At 34.9% G+C, this 20,040-nt stretch overlaps 1 protein-coding gene across 1 annotated transcript; it reads left to right on the forward strand.

The window, feature by feature from the left end:
- The first annotated feature begins 769 nt into the window (after positions 1-769).
- Positions 770-2,322, forward strand: LOC18592508 (chalcone synthase-like). Its single transcript, XM_018125403.2, has 2 exons — positions 770-969; positions 1,092-2,322. The coding sequence occupies exons 1-2, from the start codon at positions 795-797 to the stop codon at positions 2,096-2,098; spliced, it is 1,182 nt and encodes a 393-aa protein (XP_017980892.2). The 5' UTR covers positions 770-794; the 3' UTR covers positions 2,099-2,322.
- The last annotated feature ends 17,718 nt before the right edge of the window (positions 2,323-20,040 follow it).

A 20,040-nucleotide genomic window follows, 5' to 3' on the forward strand; every position in this document is an offset into this window, starting at 1 on the left:
AATTATTATATAAAGACTAAATCCATCACTTATCAAAATACAAGGGTTAATTGTATAACTTAACCATGATTTAGCATATGAAATTATCCTTCAAACAAGTTTAATTTTCGTTTTTTAAGTGTACTTTCTTTATGTGAAGGAGAAAACAATCTTAAAAATTTTAGGTGAATCTTTATTTATTCATCTTTTATTGGATCTAATTATAGTTGTCGTTAAGAATGAGAAAGTGGGAGAGATGGAGATCAAATTCCATCAAGAAGGAAGATTTGATACCATGAATTTGATGCATTGATACAATCAATTTGATGATGACTAAGTGTAAAGTATAAAAGGAATTTCAATCAACAAAATCATGGCAAATTACTAGTCATTTAAAAAAAAAAACTAGAAAACAGTTAAGTCAATTTAAATTATGATTACCATCAGTATTAAAAATCAAATTGTAATAAAAAAATCAGGATTCCAAAAAGCAAAACGTTTCAAAGTAAGACATTAATCATTATATTTCATGCATTTAGACGGAAAACTTCGACTGATTCTGAAATTAGGTTTATACGCATGAATTCAATTATGATAACTTTTACAATTCAGAACTTAAACATGCCTAAAATGCTATTTGTCAAACACTCGATGAATACTAAAAATCTAATTAACCTACCAAACCAAAAACCTCCATGAACATCGAAACCTAATACCTCTACCTGCAATGTATAGACTATAGTTTTTCAAATCAATTCTATATAAACCCAATTTTGAGAACATTAACTAAAGTAGCAAAGCAAACAGCTCTAGGTATGGCATCAGAAAAAAACTTGGAGACTCAGCAAGCTGAGGAGCAAGTCACTATTCTAGCTATTGGCACAGCAAATCCACCCCACTGCTTCTACCAAGCAGACTACCCTGATTTCTACTTTAGAGTTACCAAAAGCGAGCACAAGATAGAATTGAAAGACAAATTCAAACGAATATGTAAATATCAAGAGAGTTTTCATCAAACATATATATAGATGGAATGGAATTGCTAGAGATTTCATTTTGTGGGTCAAAATTTTCAGTACTTCTGATTTATCTGATTGTGATTTTGGTGACAGGTGAGAGATCCTCAATAAAGAAACGCTACATGCATCTTACTGAAGATATTATCAAAGAGAACCCAAACTTAATAATCTACAAGGCTCCATCATTTGATGCTCGTCAAGATATTCTTGTCACAGAAGTACCCAAGCTTGGTCAGGAAGCAGCATTAAAAGCCATCAAAGAATGGGGACAACCCATATCAAAGATCACACACCTTATATTTTGTACATCATCAGGGATAAACATGCCCAGTGCGGACCACCAACTTGCTAGGCTCATTGGCCTAGAACCTTCTGTTCAGAAATTCATGATTTATCAACAAGGTTGCTTTGCTGCTGGGACTGCCCTTCGCCTTTCCAAGGATTTGGCAAAGAACAATGCTGGTGCTCGAGTACTTATTGTTTGCTCCGAGCTCATGGTTGAGTGTTTCCAACCACCCTCAGAGACCCACTTAGACATACTGGTGGGCTCTGCACTTTTTTCTGATGGGGCTGCAGCTGCTATTGTTGGTGCTAATCCTGATGCCACCATCAACGAGCGCCCTTCGTTTCAAATTGTGTCAGCGCATCAGACAATTATCCCCGACTCTGCTGATATTATCGTAGCGAAAATACGTGAAATGGGAATGGAGTATTACCTGTCTAGAGATTTGCCTAAGTGCATTGCTAACAACATCGAGCAATGCTTGATTGAAGCGTTGATCCCATTCGGCATTGGCGATTGGAAGACATTGTTTTACATAGTCCATCCTGGTGGCCCAGCTGTTCTTAGAGGAGTTGAAGAAAAACTTGGTTTGGGCAGGGAGAAGCTCAAAGCGAGTTGGCATGTGCTCAGTGAATATGGAAATATGTGGAGTCCGAGCGTGCTCTTCATTCTGGATGAGATGAGGAAAATGTCAATCTTGGAAGGCAAAGCCTCCTCCGGTGATGGCTTAGAGTGGGACGTCCTTTTCGGCTTTGGGCCGGGTCTCACTGTGGAAACCGTGGTGCTTCGTAGCTTTGCTTTAAATTCATGTCGCTAGTTGCAAGCCAGCCATGGCCCATATATCATCAGTTCAAATTTCGATATCGACTGGTACCAGGGACGGAGCAAGCTTTTGAATATGGGTGGGAAGCCAACATTGTGTTTCAACGGTTTCCTTTTTTTTTTTTTTGAATAAAAAGATTGATATTCTATTAAGAAGTATTATTATAAGTTATGTACTCTTTTCATCTGAAATCAAACTTTATGGTTTTAACTTCTTTACAAGAATTAAGTATTATATAAACTATTTTTAATTATTTTATAATGTCTTTGCATTGAAATTATGATATAGTTACAAGTATATATAATTGTAAAAAATACAGAAAAATGCAAAATTGCAAATACTGTAATCCCTTGTCCATTTTGTTTTTGCTTATTTATTTATTTATTTATTATGTGTAATTCAAACTAGTAATAATTGGTTAATAATATAAATAAAAATCTAGTTAAATAAAGTTATTAATAAAAAAAAAGATTATTTGAAAAAGTACCTTATTATAGAATCTTTTTAGGATTTGAAGTGACATTTTTAAAAAAATCTTCCTAACTTGAGGAATAATATATATAGTTGGTTTCATCAAAGTGTTGGGAGATGTCTTTTTATTTCAATATATGAATTAATTTCATATAATCATAAATTTTTAAAAATGGAAATAAACATTAAAAAAGATGTTAATGAAAACAATAAAAAAGGAATGATTAATGTTTTTAACAAAATTGCTTCCTCGTTAGTTTTATTTTATGTTGCATCACCGCATGCATTTACAATATTAATTGCCCAACTAAATGAAAACCACCAATGATGAGATTTTTCACAGAAAATTGTAATGTCAAATTTCTTCAAAACAGCTGATGTTGAAGCATAAAAGAAAGACAAAGTAGCTGAACTAGCAAAAGTATGCTGCTTGATACAAGCTCAACAATGCTGACAGCCCAAACCCTGCGAGCTTGCCAAAGAGTTCTAAACCTGGAGTGTTATATTTACGGCTGCGAGCCCAACAACCAAAGGCCTACGAAATCCCTGCACCAACCAAGAGTACATGAGCACATGCACTGATCCACATGTGAGAATTGAATGGGAAGAACTATTAACGTTATTAAGATTTGAGTTGTCTTAAATTTGGATCACTTTATATTAATTTCAGCAAACTTCTTCTTACCTATTAAGAAAAGGATTAAATTCTTTATAACCCGCTAAGGAGTAAAAGTTACCACTATCATATACTAATTCAAATTATATAAACACATAAATCCACCCAAGTGCTTAATTTTACCAAATAAATTATCATGATTTCAATTTTCAAGTTACTAAAAGTGAGCATATGATCTGATTGAAAAATAAATTCAAATAAATATGTAAATATTGAGAATTTGATAAAAATATATAGACTAAAATTACTATAATTTTAGGGTTTTTTTAGTTGATACCTTTATTTTTAGTTTTTACAAAAAAAAAAACAATAAAAAAGAAAAGGCAAAAAAATAAATAACAAAAAGTATTATCCAAACAAATCATAACTATTCACTAAATTCAAATAAAAAATCAATTTCTATTATTTACTTACTGTGATTTAGGTATGGGTAAGAAATATATGACTATACTCAATAAAGAAAAGCCTACATGCATCCATGAGTTAGTCGCATCTTTGGGGTGCGTTTGGTTCAGGGGAAGTGAAACACAATTCTTGCAATTTATATCACTACAATCATTGTACACTGTTTGGTTGAGAGAAAGTGGAGAAGAATGTGTTTGCAAGGGAAGCTTATTACAAGGAGCTAAGGAAATGTCATTCCCTTAGCTTATCGAGGAAAAGTTACTTTCCGTTAGCAAAGGGAAAGTAAAAAAAAAAAAATTCTCCATATTAACCCCGACACTCCTCTTCATTTTCTACGCTTCTTTTTCTTCTTCTTACTCACCCACACATTTCGATCATATCCTGCTTTTTTTTTCTTCTTCTTCTCCTCACCGCCCATAGGAAGGCTAACAAGTCACCTACACCAAATCCGTCGCTTCTTTTTCTACTTAAGTATTTTCTAGAAAATATTACAATGTTAAGCATTCATTTTTTTTTTAGAAATTAGGGCTTTTTAGCTTAAGTAAATTAGTGATTTTTTAAATATTTGAACAAGTGTAATATTTTTTAAAATTAAGGGTTTTCAACTTGAGTGTGTTTCATAAGCTCCGATGTCTAAGGCCTAGTTTTGTTACAATGTGGAAGGTTTATTGAGTTTAGGCAATTGGAGGAAACAATTAAAGCTTGCTTAAAGAGTTCTAGTAGGGCTCAATTACTGTAGAAATACTAACATTTGGGAGATAAAGAGAGTAGAAGGGGATGCAAGTTTAGGAAAAAAAGGAAAGAAAAAGACAAGACAAGAGGGAGAATTGTCACTTTCTTGTTAGATTTAGAATAATAGTTTTGGTTGGATAATACCTTATGTTACATGGTTGGTCCAAGATATATATATATATATATATATATATATATATATATATATATATATTGTGATGGTTGGTGAGGTTGGCAATAGGATTTTATGTTGATAATAATATTAGTAGCAATGTTTTTATAGTGTTTCCGCTATGTTTTTCAATAGTAGTGTTTATATAATGTTGATAATAATATCAATAGCAAAAGACATTATATAGTGTCTAAACCAAAAAAAATGTATTAAAGTTGAATTCGAGCACTCTTTTTTTCTTGTCTTCACAAATATGGATTAAATGCTATATACAATGTATTTCAGCTGGTTGTTAATTAAACCTTGTTTCATTCATGTACTTGTACTTCTTGTTTCATTCTTTATTGTATTAATCCTAAGAGAGCTACATGTTTAAAGTGGATTGTCTTACTATTTAGAGAAATTTTTTTGATATACAATGTGTTATGCAATTTGACTACTAATTGTTGCATTACGCTTATTAATGCTACTTTATTTATTATAGTTCACATAATGAGTAGATATTCTAAATAGCAAACTGCAATGATTGCATCTACTATTGCATTGGCATTACAGTTATATACAATAGTAGTGATGATTGTTACTTTGCTTAATCAATATTATTTCATTCGCTTGAAGAAAAAAAAAACGTAAGAGGTCAGATAATGGTACTAGTTATGAGAGGCATATCATTGGGCAATTGAACTTTAGAAGAATGGTGTTTAATTATGATATAACATGTATTGAACATACTCGAATGGATAGGAATGCCTTCTATAAATTATGCCATATGCTTGAAACCAATGGTAAGCTTAACCCAACAACACACACGAATGTTGAAGAAATGGTCGCTATCTATTTGTATATCATTACTTATCATGCAAAGAATAGGATAATAAAAAGAGAGTTTGTTAGAAGTGGCGAGATAATAAGTAGGCAATTTGGGATTGTTTTAAATTCTGTGTTGAGATTACAAGCAATATTATTGAATAATTCAGAGCCTATAACCGAGAATTCAACTGACCTACGATGGACATGGTTTAAGGTAAACTTAAATTGGGTTCTCTTTATAATTTAAATATAAAATTTTATTAATTTGAATCTAATAAGATATATATTTGTGTCACCATTTTATTTGAAACAATAGAATTGTTTAGGTGCTTTAGATGGGACATATGTTAAAGTTAATGCATTGGAAAATGATAAGCCTAGATATAGAACAAGGAAAAATGAGATTGCTACAATGTCTTAGGGATATGTTCACAAGATATGCAATTCATATATATCTTACCTGGATGGGAAGGTTCTACTGTACACTCTAGGGTTCTTCGAGATGCAATATTTAGAAGAAATGATTTGAAATTCGCCAAAGGTAAGGGGATAATGTGTGTTAAATTAATAATTATAAGATTTTAGTGCTAGCTTGATATATTTTATTTTTAATCCAAAAAATTTGTTGTATCATAGGTTTTTACTATTTACGTGATGCTAGATATACAAATAGAGAGGGATTTTTAACTCCATATTATTGTTGAATTTTCACGCAAGTGTACATTATCACAAACAAGTACTATAGAAATAAGTAAAGTATCGTTCCCACAGGGATTTGTTCCTAAATTTTTACTAAGTATTAAAAATCTATAACAAATTAATCTTATTTAAGTAATTGAAATTTATAAAAATGAGTTAAAATGAAATTACAATAAACATTAAATTAACTAACAGAAATTAAATATACCTGAGAAAGACAATAAACTAATGACCTAGAATTATGGGTTTTTTCAACACTTCATCTGATACCAACTTCTCTAATTATTTACCTTCTTGGTTAGTTTTACTAACCTAGGATCCAAATCTATGTACAAGTCTCTGTCGAGATGCTTGCACAAATACCTAACTTAATTAGTTTACTATATGTTTATAAGAATCAATTAAATTAAGTTCATCAAACTAGTGTCCTGATTTGGCTATGTATGGCATTTGGCGTATGTCTACTAGAATCGCGAAGCAGATATTCTAAGTGACGTGAACATACATTATTCCAACCTTAGTCCAATCTAAACTCTCTTTGTCGAGTCTCAATTAGATTCACAAATCAGTTAATTGTTGGCCATATAATTAAAAGCATTAAGAACATATTTGAATAAGCAAAACTATACCTATTCACAATAAATAAAAGAGAAACTAATATTTAGACTGCATATTGAAATCCACCACAATTCTAGAATATAGTTTAGCTCATAATATCTAATAAAAACTATATCCAAAGAAAATTAGCCATTAATCGAAGTCAAAGAAAATAAGAAAAATACCAAAGTAGAGAGAGAAAATTAATAGTTGAAGCTTTGTGACCTTGATTCTCCCTCAAATTGTCTTACTTTCTTGTTTTGTTTTTGGCTTTTTCTTTCTAGAGAAATTGCTTGCTGCCTCTTTCTTCAATGCTCTAAAAAAGTCCTTTTTATAGGTTCAAGTTAGCCTAATTTCCTTATTTTCATCAAAATTTTTATTTTTAGAAAGTATTATGGCTACATGGCCATGGTTCGTTGGCGTTGTGGCAATCATTTGTGGCACTGTATGATGAATTGAATTGAAGATCAATAATAAGTGAGCCAAATCTTGTACGATGTGTATGATGCTCTAGAACTCAATAAAATCTCATTGATGTGTATGATGAATTTAAGTTCGGGCTAAAAGATCCTAGTTCAAGACACAAGTTCACTACAGTTCTTCCAAATGGATTTTCTCATAATAAATAAGGTTCAAGTCCACAAGACACCTTCACTAAATGCATTGTAAAAGATTGCTTTTGTATTCCTTAAATTTTGAATCATGTGGGGGATTGTTGGCATTTTATTTAAATTTTTATTTTATTTTTAGTGATTCAAAATTTAATGTGTCTATTGAAAAGGTATGACTTTTTGATTGTAGAAAGGTATGTGCCTATAGAAGAACACATTTGTTCACTTTGAAAAGGTGTGTTTGAAAGGAGAGGCATGTTGATGATAGTTCACTATCTATAAATACCCAACCCTACTTTCTGAAAAATTCATTCAAAGCATTCCATATTTCCAAAAACTCTATTCTTCTTCATTCTAAAATTCCTTTAAGAGCAGTTGAGAGATTTACGAGTTTTTCAGATTTTCTATTTGAGTGTACATTAGAATATCTTTGAATGGTTCCTTGTATCTTGGGAGTAGGAGGTCATTGGTTGCTATTTGCACCAGGGTAGCGACAAAAATCTACTTTGAAGTCAGTGCCTTCCATAACGTGCCTCGAATCAGTTTTCACATTCAAAACTCTTTCTTATTTCTTTTATTGTTAATTGTTAAGTATTTGCTTTTTTTTGTCTATTCTTTTTTATCTTTTCGAATATAGATTCCAACAGGTCTTAGTCAATCAACTAAAGAAAGTAATTGATGAGGTAGTGGGTGAATATCAAGTTGCTTTTGTGAAAGGAAGATGGCTATTGAATTATGCTTTGATCGCTAATAAAATGATTGATTTGATGTGTAGAAACAATTCTAAAGGATTACTTTTAAATGTGGATTTTGAGAAAGTATACGGTGGTGTGAATTGGGGTTTTATTGATTTGATGATGAGTAAATGGGTTTTGAGAAAAGATGGAGTAGTTGGATTATGGAGTGTATGCCGACAGCTTTGATAGTAGTTCTTGTCAATGGGTCACCTACCAAACCAATAAAACTACCAAGAAGGTTAAGGCAAGAGTGCCCTTTATCACCATGCTTGTTTAATATGGTGGCAGAAATCTTTAGTTGTTTAAAGGAGAAAGCAAGATAGGAGCATATTTGTAGTGGGTTCCCCATTGGTGAAAGAGGTTTGTTTGTATCCTATTTGCAATATGCAGATGATACTTTATTATTCTACCAATCAAATGTAAAGTGTTTGTTCAATATGAAAAGAGTTTTGCGATGTTTTCAAATTGTTTCGACATTGAAAATAAATTTTCAAAAAAGCAATCTTAGTGGGTTAATTTGGTTGATTTGGATGAATGGGCTACTAAAATCAATTGTAAAGTGGGTGTTTTACCATATACACATTTAGGATTACCTCTCAAAGCTAATCAGCCTTCGTTGAAAATTTGAAAACCAATCGTGGAGCATTTTGAGGTGAAATTGGCAAGTTGGTAAACTTGGTAGTTTTGGACATGACACGAGAAGACACGGAGTTAAATAGGTTTAGATTTAACCTTATCATATTTCATATCTTGATCGTGTCGACACAGTTAAAACACAAAAATTTCGTGTCTTAACCATGTTAGACATGGTTAATACGTTTAAAATATGTTTAATTTATCGTGTTTAAACGTGTACAAGTGACACATTTAATGTTAATGATGGATTTTATTAGTATGATAATGAATTTTATATATGTTATTTATGTTAAATTTTACTTTATTTGATGTTATTGTTATTTTATTATAATTATTTTTATCATTATTGATTTTAAATTTGAATGATAAAATTATTCTAAATTGTAAATATTTTAAGTTAATTGTATTAAATGTTTTAATCGTCTTAGGAAAAACTTATGTTAATCATTTAATTATGTTTAGCAATCGTGTTGTGTTGCATAAAAAAATCTTGACACATTTAATAAATGTGTTAGTCGTATCGTGTAATGTTACACGATTAATAAATATATCCGTGTACATGTTTTAGATGTTGACACGAATAATTGTCCATGTTATGTTCATGTTTAGTCCTATCGTGTTTTTTGTCTTAATTGTGTCGACATGATTAAGACACAGAAACACGAATTGCCAAGTTTACAAGTTGGAAATCAATATGCTGTCACTTGGAGATTGAGTTACTTTGTTAAAATCAATGTTGAGCAATTTGCCCATTTTCTTTATGTCATTATTCATAATGTTTTAGGGAATTAAAAATGAATTGGATAAAATTCAAAGAAAGTTTTTTTGGACTGGGAAAAACTAGAATGGAGGTGTTCATTACATTAAATGAGATAGTGTATTCACTTACAAAGATATGGGTTTAATTGATCAAGAAATTAAAAATAAAGTCTTTCTCACTAAATGGTTGTGGTGGTTGGGGAATGAACATGATAATCTATGGAGGGAGATCTTGCTTGTAAAAAATGGTTATGATCTGCGTGCCTTATTACCTAAAGCTAGATGCGCGAAGATTTGGAAAAAAATTATATCTCCACTTACGCCTACTAATAAATTCTTTTGTAAGTTTCAATTAATTTTAGAGTTATTGTAGGTGACAGGAAGTCAATTTCTTTTTGCCATGATGATTGGTTGGATGGACCTCAAAAGGGAATTTCCACGAATATTTACCCTTTTAGTAAACAATAATGGTACAATATGTGATTATGGGGAATGGGTTAACAAAAGGTGGCAATGGAAGATCAAGCTACACCGTCAATTATTTGGATGGGAGTTTCAACAATAGATGAGGCTGTGGAATTATCTTCAAGAACATACCTTCAGTGAAGACTTGCAAGATGGGGTGATTTGGAAAATTACAACCACTGGTATGTATACCTCAAATTCATTTTGTAAAATTGCACTAAACTCACAAAGTGATAATAAGGAACTATGGAGAAAGGTTTGGTTGGGTTTTACTCCTTAAGAGTGGAAGTTTTTGTGCAACAATTTATGTGGGAAAAGTTTGCGGTAAAGGATGAGCTTGCATAAATGAGACTAATTGGTGATGAACAAATAGTGTGTGTGTTGTGCAAACAGGGTTGGAAAAAAATGAGACATTTATTCTTCACTTATGGCGAAGCATGGAAGGTTTATAATTTATGGTGTGCATAATGGAATGTTTCATGGGTTTCACCAAATAATCCTCAATCCTTTTTCCTATTCTAGAGATTAGCGTAGTTTAGTAATGGAAAACAAAATGTTTGGCTACTAACTTGCTATGAAATTTCATGGGTGTTTTGGCTATTTCATAATGAGATAATGTTTAATGGCATAGTTTGGGATGTGTCTCAAGTTTATGATCTTATTAAATTACGTATTGATGTATAGACAAAAACTAAGTGACCTAATCTGGTTCATACGACAGAGGAAATATTTAGATGTCTGACCAATGTGCATCATATACAACAAGTTAAAACTATAAAACCGAAAGCTAAGTGGATGGCTCCACCAAAAGGTTAGATGAAATTTAATGTGGACGGAGCTTCGTTTATAAGTACAAGGGAGGCTAGAATTGGAGAAATTTTACATGATAACAATGGGTTAATTAAAGTTATGTTGTCGAAGTCAATTAGGTTAGGAGATTCTAGTTCAGCAGAACTGTTGACAATTAGAGAGGCCTTTTATACTTTTTACAAATTCTATGAGTATCAATTGTTTAATGTGTGGACTGAAAATGACTCGAAGGATATAGTTATATGGACGAACAACCCCGAAGAGGCCCCTTGGAGATTAAGAAAATGGTTAGTGCTTATGGAAAATTTACAACACACAGTAAGACAATGGGAAATAACTCATGTTTTATGAGAAACTAATATTGATGTTGACGTGCTTGCAAATGAGGGTGTGTTGTAAAGTGCTGTTGAGTTGCTACAAGTGTTCAATTAATTTGCTTAATTGCAATTGTGGTAATTAATTGAATAGTGATAATGAGTGGGCGGAACTGGAGAAGTCATGATCGTAGATGGCGTTTTTAATGTTGATAGTGGTGGTTAACTATGTTTGATAGGCCAAATAGTAGTAAGATTAATTACCAAGTAAATTAGCTGGAAGGTTGACGTGATGATGAAATATACGCAGCAAATTCTTATAGATGCTTGAACATGGTGTTTTGATTGACTTAAAGGCTGTAATTCAGAATTTCGACGGAAGAGGACTTTTGAGCAATTCGATTTGATTAGGTTGGTGTGGAATGATATATTTGGATGGGATTGAAAATCTCTAATCCAATTTTAGTGGGGCTAGAAGGATAGTGTGTAGCACTGATAAAATTATACGGGAAGCAAACTCTTTTCATATTCAGTGGTGGTGGAACGCTACGCTACTAACTATCTGTCATCTTAATATAGTTGAGAAAATTGAGATTCTAGCAAGGTGAGACTTAACATGATTAGCTGGAATCTATTGTGTATCAATGATTGTATCTAGACATCTTCAAATCTAGATTCTTTAGATACTATTGAGTTATTTTCTCTCTCATGTTCTTAATGCATTTTTTTTTGAAAGGTAAGAAAGAAATTCATTAAGCAGTTGGGAAAAATTTCCCCTTTACAAAAACCAGGTGATATGCCAGGCCAAAAAACAAGTATATTGGTATGTATGCTTAGTCAATACAAGTATACAACCCCAATATTCTCGTTCAAAACGAAAAGAAAGAGGATAGGCTCTTGACAGCATCCAAAAATCATGAGAAAAGCCTCATCCTAACATTGCAGCAAGCTTGACTTCTACTATGAATTCAGCTCAAGTGGACCAAACCACCCCTTCAATCTCAAGCCATGAAAAACCACAAGAAATAAACAGAAAAAATAGCACTTGTAACAATCGTCTACCCTAAAGAGGAGCACCAAAAAAATCACATCAGTTCACGACACAAAGCCCAAAATCCAAATCCCCTAAAACATAGCAGACATAAAGAAGTCCCCATCCAACAAATCTCATAGAAGGTTTGAGAGAAAGAGAAAACGTCCTAGGGCACAGCAATATTGGAAACAGACGCTGTACTTCAGAAAAGGAACCCCATCACCAGCACAAAACAAAAAACTCATCATGAACAAAACATCCTATAACTGGATAGAAATCAAGAAACAGGAGAACACAGGGACGCAGTCCCCTTGGGCATAATCCAAGAACATAAAAACACAAGGATCCATTCCCCCTGAGGATAGAAAGAAAAACTTACATTGGGTGAAAAAATTCAAGCAAATCAATTTCTCTACCTACTTTCTCCTTTGCAAGCTGATCAGCTTCACAATTCCCTTCTCTTAACGTATGTCTTGCCTTCCATCCCTTCACTCTTTTCTTGAGAACTTCGATATGAAGCATCCATTTCCTAAGCCTCCATGGGGTTTTCTGGGGATCATTTATCCATTTAATGGCATTCCTTGAGTCACTTTCAATAACAAGAAAATAGTTGTTAGCCCAAATGGAATTAGAAAAGAGAATAAAAGCTTCCTTAATGCCCAAATACTCAGCCAGATTTGAGTCTCCCCTACTAATGGCTTTAGAGAATTTAATCAAAGTTTCCCCCTTTTCATTCTTAAGTAACCCACCAATACCCGCATCCCCTGGACATCCAATTGCAGCTCCGTCAACATTGAATTTAATCATCCCCTCCTCTGGTCTCTCCCAAACTGTTTGGGGTCTTTGTCCCCTATCCTTTTGCTGATTGTAACTCTCCACTGGATACCTATAGAGATCGAGGATAGATCTTGAGTTACTTTGCCATCGAGCATCAGCCCAAGTAGCGACTCTAAGTTTTATAAGCTCCCATATTAGCTCTTTATCCCATACTTTGTTGTGGAAAACAACCTCATTCCTGCCAATCCAAATAGTCCACGTTATAGCAAAAACTGCCATTCTCCAAATCTTATCACAACTGGCTTTCACATTTATGGCATTCCACATAGTCATCAGCTCCTTAAATCTAGTTGGCATAACCCATGCGAATCCCCATTCTTTACACCATGCATACCATAAACTCTTGACACTTATACATCCCACAAACAGATGGTCAACAGTTTCAATGGAGTCCTTACACAGGGGGCATAGCACTTCTGTTGCGCTTATGATTCCCCTTTTAACCAGTTCACCTTTGACAGCTGCCTTCTCGTGCATGAGTTGCCAAACAAGCGTCTCCGTTTTGTGAGGGGCATAACCCCCCCAAACCCATTTCCATTCTCTTTGATTCTCCCTTCTCAGCTCGACATAATTCAGACAAAAGGATTTGACAGTGAACTCACCATTGGCTGTTTTCTTCCAAACCAGCTCATCCTTCATATTCTCGCAAAGGAAGAACTCATTAATAGTATCATTGAAGGAATCATATTGCTTATGTTCCCAACCAAACACTTGCCTTCTAAGCTTAACTTTCCACTCTCAAATCCCATTTTCCCATGTGCCAAACTCTTTGATAGTGCCGCATTTATTATTTGCCAACGCATAGATTCTTGGGAAGTGTTCTTTAAGGCAGAAATCATCAATCCACTTCTCCGACCAAAATCTAATGTTCTCTCCATTGCCAAGAACAAAACCAAAAAAAGGTTGAACCTGCATATGAAAAGAGTTTGTGGGGGAAAGGGGTTTTGTAATATTTTTCCACACTGAAGACACTCTTCTTCCAATCAGCACTTGCGGAAGGAGGTCCTTGGCATCTTCCTCATTCTTCTCACTTACCACCTTTCTCCAAAAACTCTATCTTTCTCTTCCATACCTCCAGACCCACTTACTTAACAAGGCCTTGTTCTTAGTATGAAGATCAACTATACCCAACTTACCTTCTGTTTTCAGTTTGCACACCTTATCCCACCCTATATAATGAATCTTTTTCCTACTCTCACACCCACCCCAGAGGAATCTCCGTTGAATCTTTTCAATTACATTACACACTCTAGAAGGCATAAGAAAGATAGACATTTGGAAAATAGGCAAATTGGAGAGCACTGACCTGATCATCGTAATTTGTCCCCCCATTGACAGTAATTTGGATTGCCAACCAGCAAGTCTATTTTGGACTCTTTGGATGACTAGTCTCCACACTTGTTTGGATCTTTGATTAGCCCTAAGAGGAAGTCCTAAATAAGTGTTCGGGAGGGCGTCATATCTACATCCAATCACATTCGCCCACTCCTCAACAATTTTTGGATCCATGTTAATCCCCATAAGGCTGCTTTTAGCAAAATTAATCTTGAGACTCGACATCGATTGGAAGATTTTTAGAACCCTTTTAATGTTCTTCATTTCTTCAAGGTCCGGATAGTAGAAAATCATAGTGTCATCTGCAAACTGCAGGTGCATCATCGAAAGCCCGTTTCTGCCCACTTAAATTCCTCTACAAAAACCTTTTCCTTCAGCTATTTTCAGCAAACAACTAAAACCTTCAGCCACTAAGTTAAACAAAAAAGTGGACAACGGGCATCATTGTGGAAGACCCCGCTGCATGCAAAAATTATTTGAAGGTGATCCATTTACAAGAATTGATAATTGAGCAGTGGAAATACACTCATTAATCCACCTCCGCCATTTTTCAGGAAACCCCATCTTTGACATGATGAAGTTGAGGAACCCCTAGTCAATGCAGTCATATGCCTTCTCGAAATCCACTTTCATAATCATCCCACCAGTTCTTTCCTTTCTGATCAGGTTGATTAACTCATTGGCAATCAGAACAGCATCAGTCAGCTGCCTCCCTTTGACAAAGGCAAACTGATTATTTCCCACAACATCTCCAATCACCCATTTGATTCGATTAGCCAGAATTTTTGCCACGATTTTATAAAGACTATCGACAAGGCTGATAGGTCTATAATCCTTCATTTCCACTGGGTTCCTAACCTTTGGGATAAGTGTGATGAAGGAATTGTTGACACTGGTATCAAATTTGCACGTTGAAAAGAAGGAGCTGACAAACTCCATCACTTTCCCTTTAATAACTCTCCATTGTTTCTTATAGAAATTCATATTATACCCATCTGGCCCTAGGGCCTTACCCCCCTCACAACCATTAACAATTTCCCAGACCTCATCTTCAGTCACTAGTCTTATAATCTCCTCTGCTGCTCTTTGACTTATTTATCTCAGCCCACAATTCAAATCAGCAAGTTCAAACACCCCATCGGACTTGTATAACTTTTCAAAATGGGTAGCAATTGCTGTCTTGACCCCATCTGGATTTTCAATAAACCCCTTGCCGACCTTAACTTTATCAATATAATTTTTCCTCCTCCTGGTCAATGACATACCATGAAAAAACTTGGTGTTCCTGTCTCCTTCGTTAACCCATTTCACTCTAGACTTCTGTTTCCATTCCCTTTCTTGGACCCTATAAAGGTTCCAAAGTTCTGCTTTCTTAGCTACAATGTTCTTTCTGAAATTCACTTCATTCTGATTGTCCATAACACCCTGGTTCAGACTACTCAACTCTTTTTCAATCTGGTTGATTCGTTTATCAGTGTTTCCAAAATTTTGCTTCTGCCACTCTTGTATTTTAGGTTTCAGGTTCCTAAGTTTTTCCTAGACCCCTACACTTCTTTCAGCATCATTATCGGGTTGACCCCAAAACTCCTCCACCAAGTCCTGGAAACTTCTTTCGTCCAACCAGTAGTTGAAGCATTTGAAAGGTTTAGGGCTCCAATTTAATTTCTTTGACCTCATTTTCACTGGGCAATGGTCAGAAATTGAAAATGATAGACAAGTTTGAAGAATATTATCGAAACGAACCAAGAAGTTGGCATCAACAAGAAAACGATCTAACCTGCTGAAAGCCGCCTCTTGCTAGTTATTGCACCAGGTGAATTTAGCTCCTGTCAGAGAAAGGTCAACCACACCAGTGATATTGATGAACTCATCAAAATGTCCTGCAGCACGTCCTACATCCCCTGTCCCAATCCTTTCCTCTTCAAATCTCACAGTATTGAAATCTCCTCTTAATATCCACCAGACCTTTGTGTTGTTCATCAATTCACTCAGTTCAATCCACAAATCCCTTCTCTTGCCTTCATCATTAGGTGCATAAATGTTGATGAACCCACATTTAGCATCGATACCTTTGACCCTCCCTATTATCATTAAGAAATTCCTTTCCATTTTACATACTTCCAACTCAAAAAAATTCTTCTGCCACAGACTTATAATGCCTCCCGATCTTCCATCAGCCTCTACTACTTTCCCCACAATCTCCTCCCCATTCCAAAGTCTGCTGAAAAGGTTTCTTGAAACTGTTTCGATCTTTGTCTCTTGGATGAACACCATGCTTGGTTTTTCTATTCTGAGCAGTTTTCTTAAGGCTCTCTTTTTTTCACCTCTTCCTAAACCTCTAATATTCCATGTCAATAAAATCATAATTGAAAGAAAAGGACCCACACTTCGTACCTCAATTTGTGACCATCATTTGCTTCACTTTCTCAGGGGTTCATTGCACCGCTCCCCATTCGTCTTCCCCCTCTCCATCTCATAGAGAAATTTAATCGTCTCAAATTTAGTCACTCTGTATTGAACTCCTAGCTCATTGCTTAAGTTCCAGGTTACTTTAGCTTCCTCCATTGTCTGAGGTACCCAGCTCACACTACCACTTCCAACTTCATCTTCACCCTTTTCTCTACTTTTCACTTCCTCTGCCTTGTTACCCAAAATTTCTCTAATTTCTTCTTTGATCATTTTTCTTTGCTCCCCCAAAGTGTATCTTGAAGCCCTACTGTTCCCCTTTGATCTATTCAGACACACTCTGACTTCCTCACTCATTTTAGCAATTTCCTTCAAATTATACCTTAACCCATTCGAACATTCTCCCACAAACCTTTCATTATGGATGAAATTGCTCCCGACATCTCCGTAATACATGGGTCGTTTTCCTTTATCTTTCTTTGCCTCTACCTCATCTAACTGCTTCATGTCATCAATTGTATCATCAAACTTGACTCCTCTAACATTCCTAGCCTTTTTTTTCCATTTTTTTCCCTGAGTTCTGTTTCTCGGTTGATCTTCGTAGGTCATCGTCGTACAGTACTCTCCCTTCCTTCCCATTACAACTCACTCCATCTTTATTCTATTCTTTAACATTACAACCCTTGCTTTCAATTTTTGTGACGTTCACTACCAGTCCTATCTCTTTCCCGTTATTTTTCAGCAGTAGGCCTTTGTCCTCTTTAGGTTAGTCGGGTGAGTAATTTTGGCCTTGACCCGCTCTAAAGACTTTATGGCCCGATATTAAATTAAATGGGTCTTTCACCACTGCTTCTCCATTGTTATCTTTACTATCTTTTGATGTGGGCTTAGGATTAGCCTGGCCCTCTTTGGATCTGGCTTTCCTTATTAGTAATTGCCTCTCCACTTTGTTAAGTCTATGAATTTTACACAGCCCATTTTTACCACTAGAGTCCACTCTTTCACTCCCATTTTGTCTATCTCCTCTTATTTTTCAAATTAAAGTCTTTGTCAACATCATCATGACCGCTACTCTTGTCCACCACATAACCCTCTTGTCTAGTTTGACTTCCAACTGACCCTTGGCATGCCTTTTCGTCTTCTTTTGTCTGACCCGCCGAAATTGTCAGTCTATTCACTTCCTGATTATGACTTTTTCCTTGACTTTCAACTTCTCTCTCTTTGACTTTGTTTCTGCCGGAGACCGCCCCTCATTTCTCCGCTCGCGGTGGATTTGTTTGCTCAGGCCATCTATTTTCCCCATTCTCTGACCCAAACTTACCCGATTCAATATATGCACTAAAGGTCCCCGTTGCTCCGATGATTTGCGCCCTTGTCCAGTACTCTAGCCCCTTAGCCTCAACTCTTATCATCGGTGTAATTTTTGACTTGCACAAAACTTCCACCAAGATCATGGCACAATCGAATCTGCGTTTCTCCTCAGTATCCTCATCAACTTTAACAAGTCTTCCCCAACTATTACCAATACCTTCAAAGAGGACCTTCTGCCATAAGAAAATAGGGATATCATCGAGCTTAACCCATACAAGAACCTTTCTTTCCTGTAGCCACTCATAATAAGGTCTGATGTTTTTGAACCATGGAGTGAAGATTTCCTTGTAAAGGCTAAGTAAGCACTTCATATCCTCTTCATCATCAAAAGAAACCACAATCAGTCCTCCGTCCATGGTTCTGACCCTGACCCACGCACCATCAAACTAGAGTGACTTTTGAATCTTTTCTGGGCTAAAGCCAACTTTGGGTTTACCCACTATGCTCTTTTTCAGCCATTCGTTTCCTACTTCTACAATTCGGACTTGGCAATTTGCCCAGGATTTGAAATGAGTTACAACATCATCGTCATTTTGATCTTCCATCTTTAAATTTGGTTCTTTCGTTCGTTGATAGCTATTCTCCCTTTCCTTTGAACCGACATTGTCTTTAACTTCCTTCACTACCTTGTTTTCCTCTCCTTTTACGGTCTGCTCGTTGTTGTGCCTGCTGTCAACCCCTACTCCCAAGACTTCTCTATAAGATCTAAAAACAACCTTCTCCTTAATTACTCTACCTCCGTCTCTTACCTTTTCAGCCGCCCTCACTACTAATGCCCTTCCTTTAATTCTAACCCCTTCCCTGCATTAATGGCTCTCCATAGCTCCCATTTATTTATGTATCTGACAAAAGCACATCTAGCAGCAGTTCTATTCATTGGTTTAGGGAGGTAGATATTAACCACAACCCCAAACCTGTCAAACTAGTCCTTTACCTCCTGCCAGGAGATAGAGGGGCACAAGTTACCCAGAAAGATCATGTGTAGTTTGTCTCTCCATCTACCCATCTCTTCCCTGCTTCACCTCCTTTCGATCTTGTCTCTGTCCGATCTGCCGTACCATTTTCCATCCTCGAGTCTTCTGCCATATCGTTTTCCATCATCGAGTCTTTTCTGATAATCTCTCATATTTCTACTCGCGCTTGCTCGTTTGACTTACAGGCCTGTAACAATAAAGGCAAAGGTTTTCCAAGATCTCTTTAGTAGATAACCAAAGGGGAAAGGTTTTGCGGTGGTAGGTGATGAATTTGGTGTTTTTTTCTTAATGCATTTAATAAGCCACTAAACTATGTCTAGTCTCAACTTTCAATAAAAAAAAATAACTGTCTTGATTTATGCGTTATGAGGAGCAATAAATGATTACTTTTCAAAAAAAATGATTGAATTTTTTTACAGGGTCCAACTGGACCATATAATGGACATAGTTTTTAGTTGTTTCTGAACGTGTTCCTCAAATTGTCATTGGCCTCATTGAAGCAAGAAAACACTAAACAACAAGAAAGTCATATCACTTTGATGCATATATTAGCTGTTTCTCCACATCGGTGTCAAAAAATGGTATACACAGAAGATAAATTATACATGAGAGACGTAATTTGTAAATAATTATTGTATGTTTTCAAGCTTAAATCATGTGGCACAAAATATGTTTTCTACGGTTATTCTCCCCATACCAATTATTTGCTTGGAACATGTTTATTGCATTTTAGGATTCGATTGTTTTGTAGTAAAATATTTTTTAAAAAATATTTTTAAGATTTATACTTGTTTAAAAGATAAAATTTTAATTTCAAATGTAAAACATTTTATAAATCGATAAGGTTAACTAAAGAAAATATCTTACACCCTTAAAGGGTACAAGATATCGTCCAAAAAACAACAAAAATACTTTTATATTAAATTTAAAAATATAAGTTTGATGAGTATTAATATTTAATTTAAAATATTAACAAAAAAAATATTAATATTTAATTTTAAAAAATTAATTTAAAATATTAATACTTATTGTTTTTATTTAGAATTATTCTGCAATGTTTTTGTCCACCTCATCATTGTTTCCAAA

This window comes from Theobroma cacao, chromosome 8 (genome assembly GCF_053813885.1).
Source record: "Theobroma cacao isolate CCN51 chromosome 8, ASM5381388v1, whole genome shotgun sequence".
NCBI lineage: Eukaryota > Viridiplantae > Streptophyta > Magnoliopsida > Malvales > Malvaceae > Theobroma > Theobroma cacao.

Coding starts and splice junctions, on each gene's coding strand:
- LOC18592508 (XM_018125403.2), top strand. CDS start 795: ATGGCATCAGAAAAAAACTTGGAGACTCAGCAAGCTGAGGAGCAAGTC. Junction 970..1,091: donor AGACAAATTCAAACGAATAT/GTAAATATCAAG, acceptor TTTTGGTGACAG/GTGAGAGATCCTCAATAAAG.